Source organism: Sceloporus undulatus, chromosome 6 (genome assembly GCF_019175285.1).
Source record: "Sceloporus undulatus isolate JIND9_A2432 ecotype Alabama chromosome 6, SceUnd_v1.1, whole genome shotgun sequence".
In the NCBI taxonomy this organism is placed as follows: domain Eukaryota; kingdom Metazoa; phylum Chordata; class Lepidosauria; order Squamata; family Phrynosomatidae; genus Sceloporus; species Sceloporus undulatus.
The window spans coordinates 70288653-70308905 of record NC_056527.1 but is presented as its reverse complement, the minus strand read 5'-3'; the positions used below and the strand labels follow the sequence as shown (position 1 = coordinate 70308905).

General features: G+C 36.7%; 1 protein-coding gene across 1 annotated transcript in view; it reads right to left on the bottom strand.

Moving 5' to 3' along the window:
• LOC121933610 (adenylate cyclase type 1-like) overlaps positions 1-20253 on the bottom strand; it is a 278499-nt gene that overhangs the window by 212468 nt on the left and 45778 nt on the right. Inside the window, exon 5 of the mRNA XM_042473590.1 lies at positions 3294-3405. Coding sequence (XP_042329524.1) covers positions 3294-3405 — 112 coding nt within the window. The remainder of the gene's footprint in view (positions 1-3293; positions 3406-20253) is intronic.

The following is a 20253-nucleotide window of genomic DNA, read 5'->3' as shown; positions in this document are numbered from 1 at the left end:
CATCTGATGGGAGGCGGAGCCAGTATATAAGGACAGTGCACCCCCCCCCATCCTGCCTCTTTTCCATGAAGCAGCCCACCCTCCCACCCTAAATGCAGTATGAACTTTGTTGGTCGCTTCGGGGCCGGGTAGGAATTTTCTCCCCTTTTCCCGGGATTTTTTGCCTACCCCATACTGTGTGCTGGGACTGGTGATTGGCTTTGGGTGGCTGTTAAATAGGTTTCACTGGCCCATATGGGGTTAAAAAACTGTTTGTTATGCACCATTGGCACCCCTTTGTGGTGAAAGGTTAGGCTCTTGATGAGCTTAACATATTAAGGGGTGTGGAGTTGTAAGAGAACCTGCCTTTGGGGTAGACATGGGGCTTTTGCTTAACCTTACAAATTCGTGGGGGTTTGGGGGAGAGTACCTTCCTAGAACTGGACTGAGGATGCAATCCGAATCATCGGATTTACATCGGGGTTCGGTGTTTGTGCCCAAAGGGAAGGCTGAAGAGGAAGTCTAGGATTGACACCTGGCTTCAGCTGGACCCACACCAGGCTTTTCATTTTAATCAATTTGCTCAGTTTGAAGTTAAGGTTAAAGTTCAAGTGCTTAGCTTTAAATAGATTATAGGTCAAATAAATGGCCCTTTATTCATCCAATTTATGTGTCTGGTCTCGTTATTTCATGGTTGGGTATCAAAGAGATGTGAAGGGTGGGATATTAAACCTGGAGACAAAGTGAACTTGTCTACAAAGCACTTAAAAACTCCCCATCATTCTAAAAAATTGGGACCAAAATATATTGGGCCTTTTGAGGTCAAGAGATTGATAAATGATGTAACTGTTGAACTTGATTTACCTAAGTCAGTGATGGTGAACCTTTTCGAGGCCGAGTGCCCAAACTGCAACCCAAAACCCACTTATTTATTGCAAAGTGCCATGTCCCTCTGGCTTTCTAATAACAAACTCTGGCAAACTCTGTGCTGGGGCGACGGCACATGTGCCCACAGAGAGGGGCTCTGAGAGCCACCTCTGGCACGCGTGCCATAGGTTCGCCATCACTGACCTAAGTCTTATAGACATTTACATCCTGTTTTCCACTTCAGCCTGCTAAAACCAGACTGGAAAACCTTGTGATGAAAAACTGATTATCATCCACCCCTGCCCATGATGATTGAGGGAGAACAACATTTTGAAGTCGCCAAAATTTTAGACTCTTGAGTTCATAGGGGTTAAATACAATATTTGATTAGTTGGAAACACTTTTCACAAGACCATGATGAATGGGTCCATCACCATGATGTTAATGCCCCTCAGCTGGTAGCTAAATCCCATCAATAATATCCAAAGAAACCTGCTCTACCATGTGATTAATCTTTACATTTCTACATGTTTAATGTTTACTGATATGTTTTATTTGTTAATAGGGTGATTTTTTTGGGGGGGGGGCAGACTGTTAGAATCCTTGGATTCTGTCAGAAGTAAATAGATATTGGAAATAGTTTTTTGTGGGTTTTCTGGGCTATGTGGCCATGTTCTAGATGAGTTTCTTCCTGATGTTTCGCCAGCATCTGTGGCTGGCATCTTCAGAGAATGCTTGTCTGGAAAAAGTTGGGTATATATATATACTGTGTGAGCCTGGGAATGCAGGAGTGATTTGCATGTGTATTGTTCTGTTGCAGATGGTAGGCCTCAGTCTGTGGGGGCTAATGCAAAAGAGGATTAGTGTCTGCTAAACTCCCCGATGCAATACAATGAACACATTCCAAATCAGGTTCAGTCCAGTTTAGGGTTGGGCAGATTTGTTGTGGTCATCTTAATTTTTCAGTTTTCAAATCAACTCTCCTATCTCCTTCCCCAGCTTCTGGCATGTTTTGACAACAAAATTTGATCTTCTCTGATAATCCTACAAGTATATAAGCCTCCTATCCATCTCAGTAAGCTTATTTTTATTTCCTTGAATTTCCCTCTAATGTGTTTCTTCAGTAGTTTTGTGTGGTTTGTTGTCCAATGGTAATGTTTGAACGTTCTTTTGAATTTTTTGAATATTTTTTTGCATATTCATATATTTTTCATCTGAACTTTTCCTTTCAAGTTCCATTTGTTGTTTAAATTTATTTGTCATAATTTCTCTCTCTTTCTCTATTGCCTTGATCAGATCTTCCCTCTTTTTCCCCCTCTCCTTTTTCATATTTTTTCTCTCTCTCCAACATTTGTTTGAATTCTACAAATTTTTTATCATTTCCTCTTTCATAACTTGCATGAATCTTTTCTTCATTTCCACACAGTACATTTGTTTCCCCTTAATTTCTGTTCCTCTTTCCCTTCCTGCCCCATTGGAGCTTGGGAGTTTTTAAATCCTGTAAAAGGGGCTGGTTTTTTTGTTTTGTTTTGTTTTGTTTTGTTTTGTTTCTCAGCATTTCGGATTCCTGAGGGGAGTGTGTTTTTTCCTCTAATTGTGTTACTCTTCCAAAAGATTTATCAGATGACTGTCTACAAAATCTCATGCTGTCTTTAGTTTATGTTTGCCACAATTTCTCTTCTTCTGTTTCTTCTCTTTCCACATTAAATCTGTCCTTCTCGCCCCTACCTTTGATTTTCCTATAAGCACTTACACAATGCAGAAATCCACACTGGTGCTCTGGTGCCATCACAAACTACAGTTCTCAGAATGCCATAGTATTGAGCCATGACAATTAAAGTAGTGTCAAATAAGGTTATTTCTGCAGTGCAGATGTAGCCTACAGGAAGAAAATATGTAGTGAATAATGTCTGAGTGTGCACGTGCGTGCATGCACACACAAGACTTTTGATCAACAGTACAATGTTTGCCTTTCTTCATGAAAGAAAAACAGAGTAGAATCTAATAACAAAGCAGGACTAGGCAAATCTGCTCATCACTGTAGTGATCTTCTATGTTCTTTCTAGTACCCACAGAATATATAAAATACTATACTTTTATGCATTATTTTAAAACAGTATTTAAGTTACTGCATTGTGTAAACATACTCAACAGACCATAAAAGAGATGACATTGAATTATTTTTACATGCAGTCTCTGGTTTCTGTTTCTTACAATTTAATTTTTACATCTCCCACGATAGCTTAAAGTTGATATAATCATTCATTTAATAGAAGCTTTAGGAATGTGTGATGATTTATGTAGTTCATAATAGCAAAAGGATTAGCAACTAGTCTTTTTCGTATCTCAGCTTTACATAATCCTTCCCCCATGACCACAATGGATAATAATTCACAAATCAATTTAAATTAAATGTAAATTAAATTTAAAAGGCAGAAAATGCTTACAGTTGCTAATTCATCAAACTTCCCAAAGAGTTCATTCAAAAGCTTCACTAGTTCTTGAGCTGTACATTGGGATGCCAAGCTGGTAAAACCAACAATATCTGCAAACAGTATGCTGTAAAGAGAAGAAAAAAGACACGATGTAAGTAATTGAAAGGTCTTCATAGCCCAGAAGGTTTACATTAAAAGAACACTCAGAATTGGATTTTAGATATTCAAATTAGTTTGCCATTAAGGTTACATCTAGTGATGTAAAGAATATTCGTCAAAACTAGAAAAACAGTAGAAATTTCTATTATTCGAAAATTTAGAAAGCATTTTAAAAAGAAGAAATTCTGAGCACTTCTTGATGAATGAGTAAGAATTTTTATTTTTAATCATTTCCAAATGAAGTGAAGAGACTTTCAGCTGACAATTTGATGGCCAGGATTTGGGTATTTTATGTAAGAAAAGCTACCATTCATACTGGCTTTTACCAGAGGCTATTTCCTTTGTTAGGGTGATGTCCCCCCATCTTTGCCCACAGCTTAGCTTTGAAAGACAAAAGAGAACAAAAGGAGGGAGCATTTTGTGTGTAGGTGGTGGTGGATACTTTCAGACCTTCTCCCCTTTACATCATGCTCTGCCATTCAAATTCTCACAGAAAAGATGAAGGGAGTGACAAAAGGAAATTTGGCAGATGGTTAAAGAACATTCCTTTGCTTGAAAAAACCTTAAGGCACACACACAAAAGGGGAAAAAACCCAATCTCAACAAATAAACTGTGATTGAAGTCCCAACAAGAAATGGTAGAGTTGTCCTCTCGGATCATATGTACTCCTATGTATTACTACATAACAGAAGGAGGTTGGACTGGATGGTCCTTGAGGGTCCTCCTACCTCTACCATTTCTTTTTGGGGCTTCAATCACAGTTTATTTGTTGAGTTTGGGTTTTTCTTCCTTTTGTGTGTGTGCCTTAAGGTTTTTTCAAGCAAAGGAATGTTCTTTAAACATCTGCCAAACTTCCTTTTGACATGGTAATTGACTTTGAAATGCAAAGTAATTAGCGTAAATGTTAGACTTGTCTTTTATTGTCATTCGAGAAATTTGGGGAAAATATTTCTCTAGCTGTGGACAGGGAGAGACAAAATAACCTTTTGAAAGTGGGACTTGTGAAATGAATATTTTCTTTAAAAATTCTCAAGTTCTCAATGAACGAGAAGAAAAACATTGGTTTGTCAAATCACTACTTACATCTAACCCACTTCCTCCTTGCTTTTTCAAAGCCTGACACTAAATACTAGCAAATTTCAAGCACTGTTATTTCATTGAGTATACACTTCCCTCATGATTTTTAAAATTTTATTTATTTCAAGGATTTATATGCCACCTTTCTCCCACAGTGGGATTCAAGGCAGGTTACAATAATTGAAAAAGACAGAAAAATTTAAAAAGACAGAAGTAAAAATGTTAACTACAATAGTTAAAAATAATTACTAATATTAAAATATAAGTTAAAATACATAGTTTAAACCAGTAAATGATGTTCCCTTTCTCAACCTGATAGAATCATAGAATCATAGAGTTGGAAGAGACCACAAGGGTCATCCAGTCCAATCCCTGCCATGCAGGAAATTTCAATCAAAGCATCCCCGACAGATGGCCATCCAGCCTCTGTTTAAAGACCTCGAGGGAAGGAGACTCCACTACACTCCAAGGGAGTTTGTTCCACTGTCGAACAGCCCTTACTGTCAGGAAGATCCTCCTAATGTTGAGGTGGAATCTCTTTTCCTGTAACTTGCATCCATTGCTCTGGGACGTACTCTCTGGAGCAGCAGAAAACAAGCTAGCTCCCTCCTCCATGTGACATTCCTTCAAGTATTTAAACAGGGCTATCTAATAAAATAATAATAATAATAATAATAAAAATAATAATAATAATAATAATATTTATTTATTTATATGCCGCCCAATCACTGGGAATCCGGGCGGCTTACAACAGAGTGGATAACAGATGGTTCCCTGCCCTCAGGCTTACAATCTAAAACAGCGGTTCCCAACCTTTGTTGGGCCTCAACCCCCTTTGGGGAACCTTCTTGATTGGTTGGGAGGCCGCGAAGGGGCAGGACTTTCGGCCGTCTACAAGCCAAAGTGGGCTTTGAGGCTGGAAGTCCCACCCCTTCCCGGCCTCCCAAAAAATTATGGATGCCGCTGAAAGAAAAGGGGCGGGACGTCTGGTCGCAAAGGCCGCTGGGACTTGCAGTCCTGTCCCCTTCTCCCCGAGGTTGCCTGGCAGCCCCGAGGAGAAGAGGAGGAGGCGGCCCGCACGTCCCTTCCTCCCGGTGGGTGCTTGCACCTGTGGAAAGGAAGGGAGAGGAGGAGGGACCCCCCATCTCTTCCTCCCTGTGGGTGCTTGCACCCGTGGGAAGGAAGGGAGAGGAGGAGGGACCCGCCTGTCCCTTCCTCCCCGTGGGAGCTTGCACCCATGGGAAGGAAGGGAGAGGAGGAGGGACCGCCGCTTCCATTCCCTTCCTCCCCATGGGTGCTTGCACCCACTGGAAGGAAGGGAGAGGAGGAGGGACCCCCATCCCTTCCTCCCCATGTGTGCTTGCACCCGTGGGAATGAAGGGAGAGGAGGAGGGACCCTCCCATCCCTTTCTCCCCGAGGGTGCTTCCACCCGCGGGAAGGAACAGAGAGGAGAAGGGACCCCCTCTTCCATTCCCTTCCTCCTTGTGTATGCCTGTCCCAGCGCCGGCACACGCGAGGAGAAGGGAAAGAGGAGGGAGCCCCTTCCCCTTCCCCTTTTCCCCGCACGGTGCCTGCTCCAGCGCTGGCACCCGCAGGGAGAAGGGGAGGCGGGGGGATTCTCAACCTGGTGACCCCCAGAAAGGGTCTCACGTGACCCCCAAAGGGGTCCTGACCCCCAGGTTGGGAACCCCCGATCTAAAAAGACATGGACACAAAAGGAGAAAGGAATGGGGGGGGGGGCGGGAGGGATCAGGTCCACCATTCTCTCCCTCTGAGGCCTGGACCAAGGCAGATAGACTGGAAGGAGGGCTCTTTTTATTAATCGAGGCCAGGCCTGATCGCATTGGGCCTGTCCTTTCACTCCCTCTAAGGCCAGAAGGTGACAGTTGGAAGGAGGGAGGGGTGGGCATCACCTCTTAACCTTCTCTTCTCCAGGCTAAACATCCCCAGCTCCCTAAGTCGTTCCTCATAGGACATGGTTTCCAGACCCTTCACCGTTTTATTCGCCCTCCTTTGGACACACTCCAGTTTCTCAACATCCTTTTTAAATTGTGTTGCCCAGAACTGGACACAATATTCCAGGTGGGGCCTGACCAGAGCAGAACAGAGGTATTACATCCCTTTATCTAGACACTATACTCCTATTGATGCAGTCAGCATTCTTTTATGTGTCCCATCCTCCTCGGAAGCCAATTTCAGTTTCATATCTTTGAGGGACAAATGATTCACTGTTGTCTCAATTTGTCAGAAGACCTCTGTAGTTTTACCCAGTGGCCTGGTACCTGATAAAAGAATGCTGCTCTGTAATGCTGTATAGCTCTTTGCAGAAGAGACAAGTTCACGTCTTATGCTGAAGGTTACTGACAGTGGACAATTGGGCTTGGCTTCTTTTTTTATTTTATTTTTAAATTTTTTATTGAGAAAAAAATTACATACAAACCAACAACATCTTACAATAAACATCACACACATTAGTCTTCAATACATTGTAATATCATATATTACAAGTACCCCACCCCCTTTCCCCACTCTATTTAATGTATGCTTTCCTTTTCCTCCCTTCTCCCAATAAACCTCTTTTCTTTTCTCCTTCCTATTTTCTTTCCTTCTTTTCATTCCCCTTTCTTCATTCTACTTTTCTTTATATTCATTTCTTATCTTCCATTTTCTCCAAATCCTTCTTCATTCTTCTTACTTCCAATCCTCTATTTCTTAACTTACTCATACGTTTATTCAGCATACCAAACCTTCTTATCCTTTCTCACCCATTATCCAAGGTTATATTAAGTTAATAGAATCGTAGAATCATAGAACTGGATGCCATCTAGTCCAACCTGCCATGCAAGAACTCACAATCAAAGCATCTCTGACAGACGGCCATACAGCCTCTGTTTAAAGACCTTCAAAGAAGGAGATTCCATCACTATCCAAGGGAGTGTGTTCCACTGTCGAACAGCTCTCACTAATAGGAAGTTCCTCCTAATGTTGAGCTAGAATAACTTTCCCTGTAACTTGCATCCATTGTTCTGTATTCTAGCAGCAGAAAACAAGCTTGCTTCATCTTCAATATGACACCGCTTCAAATACTTAAACAAGGCTATCATATCACCCCTTAACAGGCGCTTTTCCAGGCCAAACATTCCCAGTTCCCTAAGTCTTTCCTGTCTAAGGAGTGGAGTCAGTTCCTATAAATTTAACTAAACAAAATGAAAATACAGTAAATAAACTAAAACAATAACACCAAACAAATTTCAGAAAACAACAAACAAAGGGGAAAGGATATTACACATAGTTAAATTCTAATTCATTCCAAAAGTTTAACCCACATTCCATATGAACTTTACACACCCTATATATTAAAATGCATCCTGTTCCTGTCGTTGCTGGGCTGTTATTACATATTACCTTACCCTCCTATTTTCCAAAGTATTTATACATTCTATTTTTAATTTCTATTTCCTATTTCTATCTACAAATATTCTGAATTACTCATTGTTCCATAAATTTACTATTTCATTTTCTAATATTCAATTATCCTGTTACATCTTCAACTTACCATTTTTCCCTTTTGTTGAATTATTACTTCCTCTCACTACCTATTAGTGCTAAATTTCTCTATTCTCTCATCCTTATAATTACTTTTTATCTCCAAAGCTTATTATCGATAATTTTCCCCATTTCTTTTCCCATAGTGGTAACATATACTGCCATTTTTCTTTTAAACGTTCTATTTTTTTGTGTTTGATCAAAACAATGAATGTATCAATTTCTGCCATTTCTGTTAACTTAAGTTTCTATTAATCAATTGTGCTTATTTCTTCAGCTTTCAATTTTCTAGCAAATATTATCTTGGCTGTTGTGATCATATACAACAAGACTCTTTCCCATTTCTTTTCTGTTTCTTTCTCTAAAGAATCTAGCATATTCAACAAGTATAGCTACAGTAGACATTCAATTTTTATTTTCAATATATCTATGATTTTAGAATTAATATTTCTGCAAAATTCAATTGTTTTGGGGCATTTCCACCTTGTATGATAAAACATAGTGTTTTTATTCACACATTTCCAAGAATTATCTTTTGTATTTGGATAATTTTTTTCCAATTTTGCCCGGGTCAAATGATCTGTAAAATATTTTTTAGTAATTTTCTTTCAAGTCATTGCAGCTTGTAAATTTTAAATTTTTATTCCAAGATTTATACCACTGTTCTACATCCCTCCATATTTGCGGCTTTGATATTTGTGGATTTGATTATTCACAGATTTCATTAATATGTTCTCTCTAGGACTGTCTAGGTCCTCCAGTGCAACTTTGTGGTCAACTTTAACTAAAAGTTGCACTGAAAGACCATTTGTAGCTACTCCAATGCCATTCTATGGTCAGTGTATGTTGGACATTGACCACAGAGTTGCACTGGAGGACCTATGGATTCCTAGAGAGGTGTCCTCTCAGGTAAAAACAGTGTTTTTGTTATTTGCGGTTTTTCCATATTCACGGGGGTGAATATGGAGGGACAACTGTAATTGTATATGATGTCCTAAATTTTTTGCCCAACTTATATTTTCCTTCACTATTTCCTGTTCAAGTTCTGACTGCAATAGTATACTTTATCATTTAGATATTAATTGCTTAATATTAATTAATTTTCTACTTCTAAAATCTTATCCATGTCTTGATTTTGGTCTTGCATTCCTCTTAATTTAACATCCCTTTTGAAACCCTCTACTAATTGCCAGTACAGAAACCAATGACATGGTATTACCTCTTATTCTAATTCTTCTCTGAGTTTCATTTGATGCACCTTGAGTGTATTATTTAATAAACATTTGTATGTGAGCCAGTTGCCTTTATATAGGGACTCTTTTTATGAAATAATAATAAATAATAATAATACAGTTTATTTATATTTCCCATCTCTCCCAAGGATCAAGGCGGGATTACATCAATAAAATAATACAATAATGCAAATACAATTGATAAAGCACTAATACTGAATTTACCACATTCCTATTAGTTCTCTAAAAACAGTTCATCGGCCGCCAATAATCATAGTCGAGAGTGGAACATCATCATAAGCTTTTATATGGAGTCCGATGGATAAGCCCACCAGAAGAAATTCGTTTTGAGTGCCTTCTTAAAGGCCTCTAAAGTATTGATGAGACAGATCTCTTCTGGTAGGCTATTCCATAATCTTGTAACCGCAGCTGTAAACCTCCTATAGGAGGTTGTCATTAACTTAGTATTATGATGTTCCAATAAGTATTTCCCTGATGTTCTGATATTGCGGGGCGAATTGTGTAGGGAGAGGTGTCCCTGCAAGTACCTCGGGCCCGAGCCATGTAGCCCTTTAAAGGTGATAACCAAAACCTTGTATTGCACCTGGAAGCTAATTGGCAGCCAGTGAAGAGATTTTAACACTTGTGTTATTTATTTATTTATTTATTTTAAATTTTATTGAATATATAAAAAAACACAAGAAATACATTTACAAAATCCCTTAAATACAATATAATCCAATATATAAAATATAAAAATTATAAACAGCGTTTTATTCATCCTTCATGACTTCCTTGGTTACTGACTAGTTTCTAACATTCACCATTATTTTCCCACTGAATTCTAAGTACTGTAATCATATAACTTCTGTTGATTTCTTCAAGTCATCTTGAGTAAATATATTATTCATAACCATCCATATTAACGACTATTACTTTTCCCTGTTTTAACAGAAGCTTATAAGCTCTGAATATATTCCTTCTATCTACATTTATATGCATGCAATTGATATCACCCCCTTATTTATAACTGTAAAATGATCAGAAATTATTATTATAGGACAAAAGAAGTAACAAGATTTACAAAAACGACACAGACATATATTTATCTCTATCACCTAAATTTCAGTTTTATCCTATTGACCCTCTATGATAGTATACATCTTATCTTCCTTTAAATTACTCAAATATATTTTCCAAATTTCCATTCTTCGTAAAATTCTTCCAAAGGTCTATCCTTTACCAGATGTGTCAATTTTTCCATCTCATAGATATCTAACATCTTCCATCTCCATTTCTCAATTCCTGGGCAGACTTCTTTTTTCCAATTCTTAGCAAAAATCTTCCTTGCCATGACCAAAGCAAGCAATAGAACTTTTTCATATTTTTTTCATACTTTAAATCTTCCATCATATTTAAGAGATAGAATTTAACAGTCGGTCTTCCCTTCAATCCAATTTTTTTTCCCATTTCTGTATGTATGATTTTCCAAAATTTCCTTGCAATAGGGCAGTTCCACCACATATGTAGGTAACTTCCTACATCTTTATTACATTTCCAACAAAGGTGTTTTTTTTTTTTTTTGGGAACATTTTAGATAACCTGTATGGGGTAAGGTACCATCTAAACATGGACTTGTATATGTTTTCCTTTAAATCCACACTAATAATTTGTTTGATTTTTCCCTTCCAAAGCTTCTCCCATTGATCTAATTGTATTGATTCATTTATGTCTTTAGCCCATTTTATAATAAATTCCTTCACCGTTTCGGATTCCAATTCATACTCTGATATTAATTTATATAAATTTGAAATTTGTTTCTGTGGATGTTTAATTATCTTTAATTTCGATTCCCCTATTCCTCCTTCTCTCATATCAAACAAAAAACGTTCTCAAATTTGTCTGTAGGCGAACCAGTTACTATAAATTCCCTCTGAATATAAATCCTCTTGTGATTTCATTACTCTTTTGCCACCAATCTGTTTCATAATATCATTATATGTCACCGAACCCTCCTTTTTATATTGTTCTCTTCCAAACATGGCTTCATCTGATGATGTCCACAGTGGGATTCTGGGACACAATTTTTTCTTATATTTTAACCATACCCTTAACAGCGATTTTCTAATGATATGATTGTTAAAATTACTGTCTACTTTTAGTTTATCGTAAAATAGGTATCCATGCAAGCCAAATTTTAATTCAAATTTTTCCAGATTCAAATTTCTTTTATTTTCCAGTCTTATCCAATATAAAATCCAGTCAAGAACGCAAGCTTGATAATACCATTTAAGGTTAGGTAATGCTAATCCCCCTCTATCAACCGAATCGTATAATATTTTCATTTTTATTCTGGGCTTTTCCCCATTCCATATGAATTTGGATATATCTCTTTCCCACTGTCTAAATGGTATTTCATTAATTATAATAGGGAGGCTTTGAAAGAAAAAGATCATTTTTGTGAGAACTGTCATCTTTATAAGAGCTATCTTACCCATCCATGAGATTTTTAGGTTTTTCCATTTCATCAAATCCTTTTTCATATTTTTCCAAATTTTCCCATAATTATTTTCAAAAAGATCTTTATTTTTTGTAGTAATGTTGATACCCAAATATTTCACCAATTTTTTGTTTTGGAAACCCATGTTCTCTGTTACTTTATTAATTTCTTCTTTTGTCATATTCATCATTAACATTGCTGTTTTTTCTTTATTTATTTTATACTTGGCAATCCTACCAAACTTTTCAAATGTGTCTAATATTAATTCCTTATTTTCTATTGGATTTGCAATTGTTAATACCAAGTCGTCCGCATATTCTCTTACCTTATATTCTTCTTTCCTCAATTTGAAACCCTGTATCTGTTGATTTTCTCAAATATCATTAAGTAATAATTCTAACACTACAATAAAAAGAAGCTGAGAGAGTGGACAGCCTTGTCTCACTCCTCTATTTACCATACATATATTCATTCTTTCTCCATTTACCCATATTCTTGCTTCCTGTTTTTCATAAATTCCTTCAATCCAATTTTGAAATACTAAGCCCACATCCAATTTTTTCAGTAGTTCAATCAAAAATTGCCAATATATGTTGTCAAATGCTTTTTCTACATCAATAAATATAAGTGCCAATTTCTTCTCATGGATCTCAATTAAATTAATTAATTTTTTATATTATTTTTAATCATTCTGTTTGGTAGGAAGCCGGATTGGTCTTTTTAAATCCAATTATTTAATACTCTTTTTAGTCTCTTGGCCAAAATTGCTACAAATAGTTCATAATCAGTGTTTAGTAATGTAATCGGCCTATAATTTTTCACCAGTGTCAAATCCTTTCCTTCTTTCGGGATCAAACTTATATCCATTTGGGTCCATGTTTGTGGTACCTTACCCTTCATGATTCCATTTAATATGTCTAACAACGGTTCTTTAATATATTCCTGACATTTTTTATAATATTTGTTCGTGAAGCCGTCCGGGCCTGGAGTTTTCCCTAACTTACTTCTTTTTATTACCTCCATCAGTTCGTGTAAAAAAACTGGATTATTCAATATTTCTTTCTGTTTTTCCGTAAACTTCACAATATTTTGAGATTCCAGATATTTATTAATTTCTAACAGGTCTACCTTTGGGTGTTTAAATAATTCCGCAAAATAGTCTAATATAGTTTTTTTCATCTTATTTTGATTTGTAATTGTTTTCTCTCCCTCTTTAATCACTGAAATTGTTCTTTTTTTTTATATGCCAATAGTTTACCAGGTTTATTTGCTGTTTCAAAATATTTTTGTTTTAAGAACTTCAATTTCTTTTCCGTCTCTTCCACCAATAACACCGACATTTATTTTTGCAAATATTTAATTTCTTTCATAATGTTTGCATCTTTTGGATATTTTTTCAAATCTTTTTCTTTTTCTTTTTTTCCGAAAATCTGTCTAACTTTGGGTCTATTACACCATTCCAATCTCCAAGTAAAATTATTGAGTCATTGTCTATCTGAATTAATTTTTGTTTTAGTTTACGATAGAATTTGTTTTTATTTTCTAGGGGTCCATATACATCTACTCTTACCAATTTCTTCTCCTTCTCATCTCTATACGTTAGTTCAATTATTTCGTAATTACCCTCGTTGTCATTGTAAATTTCCTTTGCCTCATATGTTGAATTTACATATATTACTACTCCCCTTTTCTTATATTTTGAATTTGCCGAGAACATTTGTCCTAATTTGTTACATCTTAGATGTTTTTTATCTTTTTCTTTTATTCTTATCTCTTGTAGACAGATTATGTCTAACTTTAATTTTTGCAGATAGTGAAAAATCTTTCTCCTTTTCTGTGGTGTATTTAAGCCCTGGACGTTCCAAGTTAGAAATTTTAAATTATTCGCCATGGTCGTTAAATTCTATCTCTCAAATAACAGTAAAAAGAAAACGAATTCGTCAGTTTGTCAAATTCTTATACAATTTTACTGAAACGAGGTAAAATTTAAAATTTAATAGATTTTTTTCATGAAGGTCCTCAAAATCAGAGTAAATAATTATATTCTACACAGCTTAGATATTTTGCATATTCAGATTCATATCTCTTCTCCTTCTTTTTCTTCTCTCCTTATTCTAATTTCCTCCTGTATCAAATCTTGTTCATCGTATTCTAGCTCCAGCATTGGGGTATCTTGCAAATTCAGTAGATCTTCTTCTTCTTCCTCTCCATCTTCCTGTTTGTTTAGTTCATCATCTCTTTCTTCCTCCTGTGCTGTCAGGTGTTGTCTTTTAACCTGTTTCAAAAATTTTTTTGCCTGTTCCGGTGTCAAAATCCTAACTATTTTCTTCCTCCACCAGAAGGTTAATCCCTCTGGGAGTTCCCATCTGTATGTGGCTTTTACATCTCTCAGGAAGGTGGTAAGACTAGAATACTCTCTTCATTTCCTCAGGATTCTTCCCGGGATGTCTTTTAGGACCTTCAATTCTTGATTTTTAAAAGAAAATGGAGTATTGTTATGTAGAAAAAATATATCTCTTACTGATTTTCTTCCAAAAAAACCTAATACATCACGAGGCAGTCCTTTTTGTTTTGCTATTAAAGAATTAACATGAAACAATTTGTCTATTTCAAATTCAAAAGATTCTGGGTCTCTTTAAAAAAAAATAATGCTATTTCTTCTATCAATTTACCATAGAGATCTTGATCCTTTTCTTCCAGGATGCCCCTGATTCTGACTGATTTTTCCTTTGATTTTAATTCAGCAATTGCTTTTTCATCTAATTCTTGCTCTTCTTTTGTCAAAATTTTTATCATTTCATTCTCTACTTTCTCATTCTTAATTTCCAAAATTTCCACTCTTTGTTTAACTCTTTGTGTCTCTTGTGTCAATTTTTCCACTGTTTGAGTTATTTCCCTCAGATATTCTCTAATTTCTTGTTTAATTTCTCTCTTGAAACTGTTCAATTCTTTATTCAAGTCTTTAGACAGATTGGTCATATTTATAGACAAATTTTCTATTTTCTCCAATAACAATTCATTCATATTTGTAGTCTTGCTTTTATCCAGTGAAAGTCTTCTTTGATCTATATTCTGTATATTCTGCAAATTTTGCGTATTTGCTTTCTTGGTCTGTGTCCTTGTATTCATTATCTTCATGCCACTTATGTAAAGTTTTCCCACTTTTGAAATATCTAATAATTTCAATAGAAATTCACAAACAATTTAAGACAGATATACAGTATTCCTATTCCTTACTTACTAAATTTATTTTCTATTCTTCCATTTGTCTGTCTATATTTATGAATATGAATATAGTTCTATTTCCCCCTAAACTAAGTTTTCAAAATAGTACAATCACTCTATTTTAGTCTCAATATATTAATATTTCAAATTTCTTTCTTTATACACCTCTTATAATCACTATCAAAAATAATGACAATATGTTAAAGAATTAATAATCTATAAATCAATTTTTAAAATATTCCCAATATTAACTAGCAATCCCCAGTTCCTCTTTAGACTGTAAATCTCTTCAAATGACTCTTTCCCTCCAAAATCTCAACACCCCCCTTTTCTTTTCTTTTTCTTTTTTTACTTGTTATTAGTACCGTCACAACTTCCAATATAATCGTCCACTCTCGTCGTATAGCATCACAGTTTCAATCCATCAAATCTTTCTCTTTATATTGTCCTTCCTTCTACTTCTTGTTCTATCTTCCACCAAATACCTCCGACTCTGCCCGTCTTCGTCGCGTCTTCACTTCTGCCGGGAACTCCTCCTAATAGTCTTAATAATGCTATCTCTCCCACACTTCCTGGTTCCTCTTGTCTCCTCTTGCCTCCATCACAATCCTTTGTCACAGTCCTCCAACTCCACCCGTACTCGCTGCCTCGTCTCTTATGCCAGAAATTCCTCCTATTAGACCTATATCTCCCACACTTCCTGGTTCCTCTTGTCTCCTTTTGCCTCCATCACAATCCTTCAGCACAGTCCTCCAACTCCGCCCATCCTCGTAGCTCCGTCGCATCACTTCCTCAGCCCTTCTATCCCTGGAGTCTTCACTCCTCCTTTCCCGACCAAGCTCACCTCCTCTCCCTCCCAAGTCAAAACAAATGGGCTTCCAAGGACAATTCAATCACCATAGCTGTAAGTAATCCGATAAGAAGTCCGGGTTTCGTGAGACAATTATCTGAGTCTAATTCATTATCTATATTTAATTGAGTCCGTGTATGCAATTATTTAAATTATTGCCGTACATCCTGCTGTCTTCTCAAAGTCCTTCTCAAAAATTAAATATTATAATATACTCCAAAATGAATCAAGGGTGTCCGTAAAGTCTTTTATAATTTTTTACCAAAATCAACTGCTTGCACCCATAAAAATTTTACAGGAAAAAAAAGCTCAACACCATTATCCGTTAACAAAGATGGTATGTGTTGTAACTGCCTGGAATCACTCAAAAAATAATTAGTAGTTGTTTAGTCAGTACCTTAATAAAGTTCAAAATCCCGTTGTTCTTTCCTTTTTTAAAAAAAAAAAGTGGTGGTCACCTCTTTGCAGAGAGCCTAAGGCTTTCCGCTAAAGATCAGCTGGGCGTGGATTGCTCTGCAGGCTCTGCACTCCTCACTTTTCGTCCCGGGTTCCCTCCGAACCCCTGGAATTACTCTGTTTCCAGCACTTGGATGTGTATTCGAGCCCTCTGTCGAGCCCCCTTGGACCCCTCTTTCTTAGAGAGGATTTCTAGAGCACCCAATTTATTAACACTTGTGTTATATGGTCAAACCTAGATGTGCTGGTGACCAATCTGGCTGCCGCATTTTGGATCAATTGAAGCTTCCGAACTTGGTACAAGGGTAGCCCCAAGTAGAGCGCATTACAGAAATCTAAACGAGATTACCAGTGCAAGTACCACTGCTTCAAGGTCTTTTCGGTCCAGGTAGGGATGCAGTTGACGTATCAACCGAAGCTGATACCAAGCACTCCTGGCTGTTGCATCTATTCGAGAGGACAACTGCAGAGACAGATCCAGGAATACTCCCAAACTGCGAACTTCATCCTTTAGGGGAAATGTGATCCCATCCAGGACTGGTTGACAAATCTCCACTCCTGGACTTAAGGTGCCTATTGCGAGTACCTCTGTTTTCTCTGGATTCAGCCTGAGTTTGTTTTCCCTCATCCAGTCCATTACCGACCCAAGACAGGCATCCAGAGGAGAGATGACATCCTTAGTCACTGCAAGAATTGGAGACATAGAGAAATAAATTTAGGTGTCATCAGCGTACTGATAACACCGCTCCCTATGTCTCTGGATGATCTCACCCAGCGGCTTCATACAAATGTTAAAGAGCATGTATTGAAACTCATATTGATATCTTCAGATATAATTGTTCCTGATATTTTATAGAATCATCTAATATAATGATTCAAAAACACTCTTTATTTGAATTGAGTTTACTATGGAAGAGGAATGTGTGCCACCCAAATTACAAATTAAACCCTTCTACTTGTAGCAATCTTTTATCTTCTAATAAGATCCATTCCTTAATTACATGTATATTAATATAATTTCAAATTTGGACCCTAGACCACCCTTTCTTTTTTGTTTTGTATAATCTATCCTTGTGGCCAAAACCAGATCAGGAGCTAATTGTGGCACAGACCACAAACTACTCATAACATAAATCAGAGTTAAGTTGAAGAAGAAAGCAAAAAACATCATTATACCAAAATATGACCTGAATAACATTTCAGCTGAATTCAAAGACAATGTAAGAAACAGATTTGAACTATTGTGTATAATCGATAGAAGAACTGTGGACAAAAGTCATAGACATAATTAAAGATGAATGCCAGAAAACACTAACAGAGGCTAAAAAAGAAATATAAGAAACAATGGATGACAGATGAAACACTTCATGCAATAAAAGAAAGAAGAAAAGCAAAAGCATCACTTTGAAAGATAGGAACAAAGCTATAAGTATGAACACAACTGTCCAACATCTGACATGCAGGGATAAGGGTACTACAATGACCTACAAAGTACTGAGAACATGGCTCGATTTTGTGCTGTTGTTATTACTACACGTGAACAAATTATCAAGGATCAGAATTATGGCTAAGAGATGGAAACGAGATGTTAAAAGATCGCTTCCTCTATGTTGGTATGCAATGTTCCATGTTTAAATACACACTTGTGTTTTAATCTGATTTTATTTAGATTTGCTAGTTTTTGTAAGAATGTTTTTATTGGTTAATATTTCTATAACTTTGAGATATTTTAGTCAAAGAGTGTAAATAAAATGATGATGATACTACAATGATCAAAGCAGAGAAACAGAAGAAAACAACAAAAAGGGAAAAACAAGAGACCTGTATCAAAAAATCTAATAAATTAAAGCCAAGTTCAAACCGAAGACAGGGATGCTCTATGGAGAGAAAAAGAACATAATACTTTGATTACTTGAACACTCCCAAGTTAAGAAGGGCCTTTATGCTTACAAGATTAAATATCCTCCTGTCTGCCATATTGGAAGGCAGATTTAAAAAAGATACCATACCAATGCTGGCTTTGCCCTTGTGGCTCTGAAGAAATAGAATCAATTAGTCATATTCTCCTTTGTTGCTCCCTTAATTTGGAACAGCATACTATGTTTATAACCCCGTTTATTCCACAGTTTCCTGGAGGCAGGAGAAATTTTATGTTGACTATCTTCTTGCAGACTGAAGTGAATATGTAACTATCAAAGTTGCTAAATCTTTTGCAGCTGCTATTATTTGTCGTAAAAACTTTTTAAAACAGATGCAGTAAATTACTATATAATAAATGCCCTCATCTTTTTTATCTACTACAGTCATAATTTTTTATTTAAAATGATTTTGTTTCGAACTTCCGTATGCAATGGCGGATCGATAAGACGTCCTTTGAAGTAGCTCTCAAGGGAGCGGTCTGCAAGACGCGGTGTCAGGGTCGGCTGAGCCGGCCGAATCCTTCCCGGGTAAGGGAAAGTCAGACGGAACTCTGCCAAAGACCTGAGGGGGACAAAAGGGACCGAGGGTCGTATTCCATCTAGGCTCCTTTCCCATGTCCCAGGTCTGAAGAGCTGCCGCGGCCGCGTTTTTGCTGCACGTTATGCGTGAAGAAACGCCAGCAATTTTTTAGGGTTATTGTTATTGTATTTGTTGCTTGATAGAAGAAAAGCAAGGAGGAAGATGGTGTGCAGAAGACATTAATACCATCAAGCTTTCCTGAAAATTGTAAAAAGTGGCACCTTTAAAAGTGGACAATAAAAGTTGCTTCAGAGACATGAAAGAAAATAACAATAACAATTTTGCTCAACAACAGTCCACTACTTGTGCTAGAGACTGTTTGTTATCTCATTGTATAGAGATCAATTTTTTATAATTTATAATTTTTCTCTTTATTTCTGAAGTGGATATTCTCCAACTACCTGAGTTGTGTGTGCTTACTCAGAGGTAAAGGCAAGGACCCTGATCAGCTGTACACAATCATTGCTAAGATTGCCTTAAACTAAGCTATAAGCTGGTTCAGCTGCAGACTGATTCGTGTTTTATCTGTGACCTAGATATACTGAGGCAAGTATTCCATAAGGATCTACTTTAATTTATTGGCTTAAGTGGTGAAAAGACAAGTTTCTCTTTTGGTGAATTTATGGATTCCAAAAAGAAAGCCCAAGTGGGAAAACCTCTGACTGTGATACAAGGAAGAAGACCTTCATTTGAGCAATCTCAATACCTAGGAGAAGGTAATTATCCTAACCAAATCATGATGGAAGAGTTGAAATAAATGATAACAGACTTGGGTGAAAAGGTTTCTAGCCTCTCAATGGACCTGTCATTTTTTAAAGATGAAATTAGAGCTGAAATAAGGTCTGATCTCAGAGAGATGAGAAAATCAATGGATAAGCCAGTTGCTGAATTGTCTAAAATCAAGAATAAATTGGACTCTGTAGAAGCAAACTACAAATTCCATGAGGAAACAATAGTAGAAATCTCCCTTACACAAAAACAACAATTGGAGGAAAGCTTGAAATGGGAATGTAAGGCCAGAGAAAAATCCATGAAAATCAGGGGGCTGAAAGAAGAAGAGGGAGAGAATTTAATGGAGTTCTTTGTACCGAAACTGGCAGAGTTTCTTCAATGTGATGCACAGTTGTTTTCTTTGGGCATAGATCATATTTTCAGACTGAACTCTTTAGCAGCTAAGCAGAAAAAATTGCCAAGAGACGTCGTCATTATTTTTTTGAGGAAATACTCTAGAGATCTATTATTGAAGAAAAATAATGAGAATAACCTGATTACTGATGACCAACCTCTGCAAATTTTTAAAGATGTCCTGTCAAAAATTTTGCAAACGTGGAAGGAATATTATTTTTTGACATCACATCTTAGAAAAATTAACATTATATCGGTGGCTATTTCCAGAGGGTCTGTCCTTCTGGTACAAGAAAAAAAG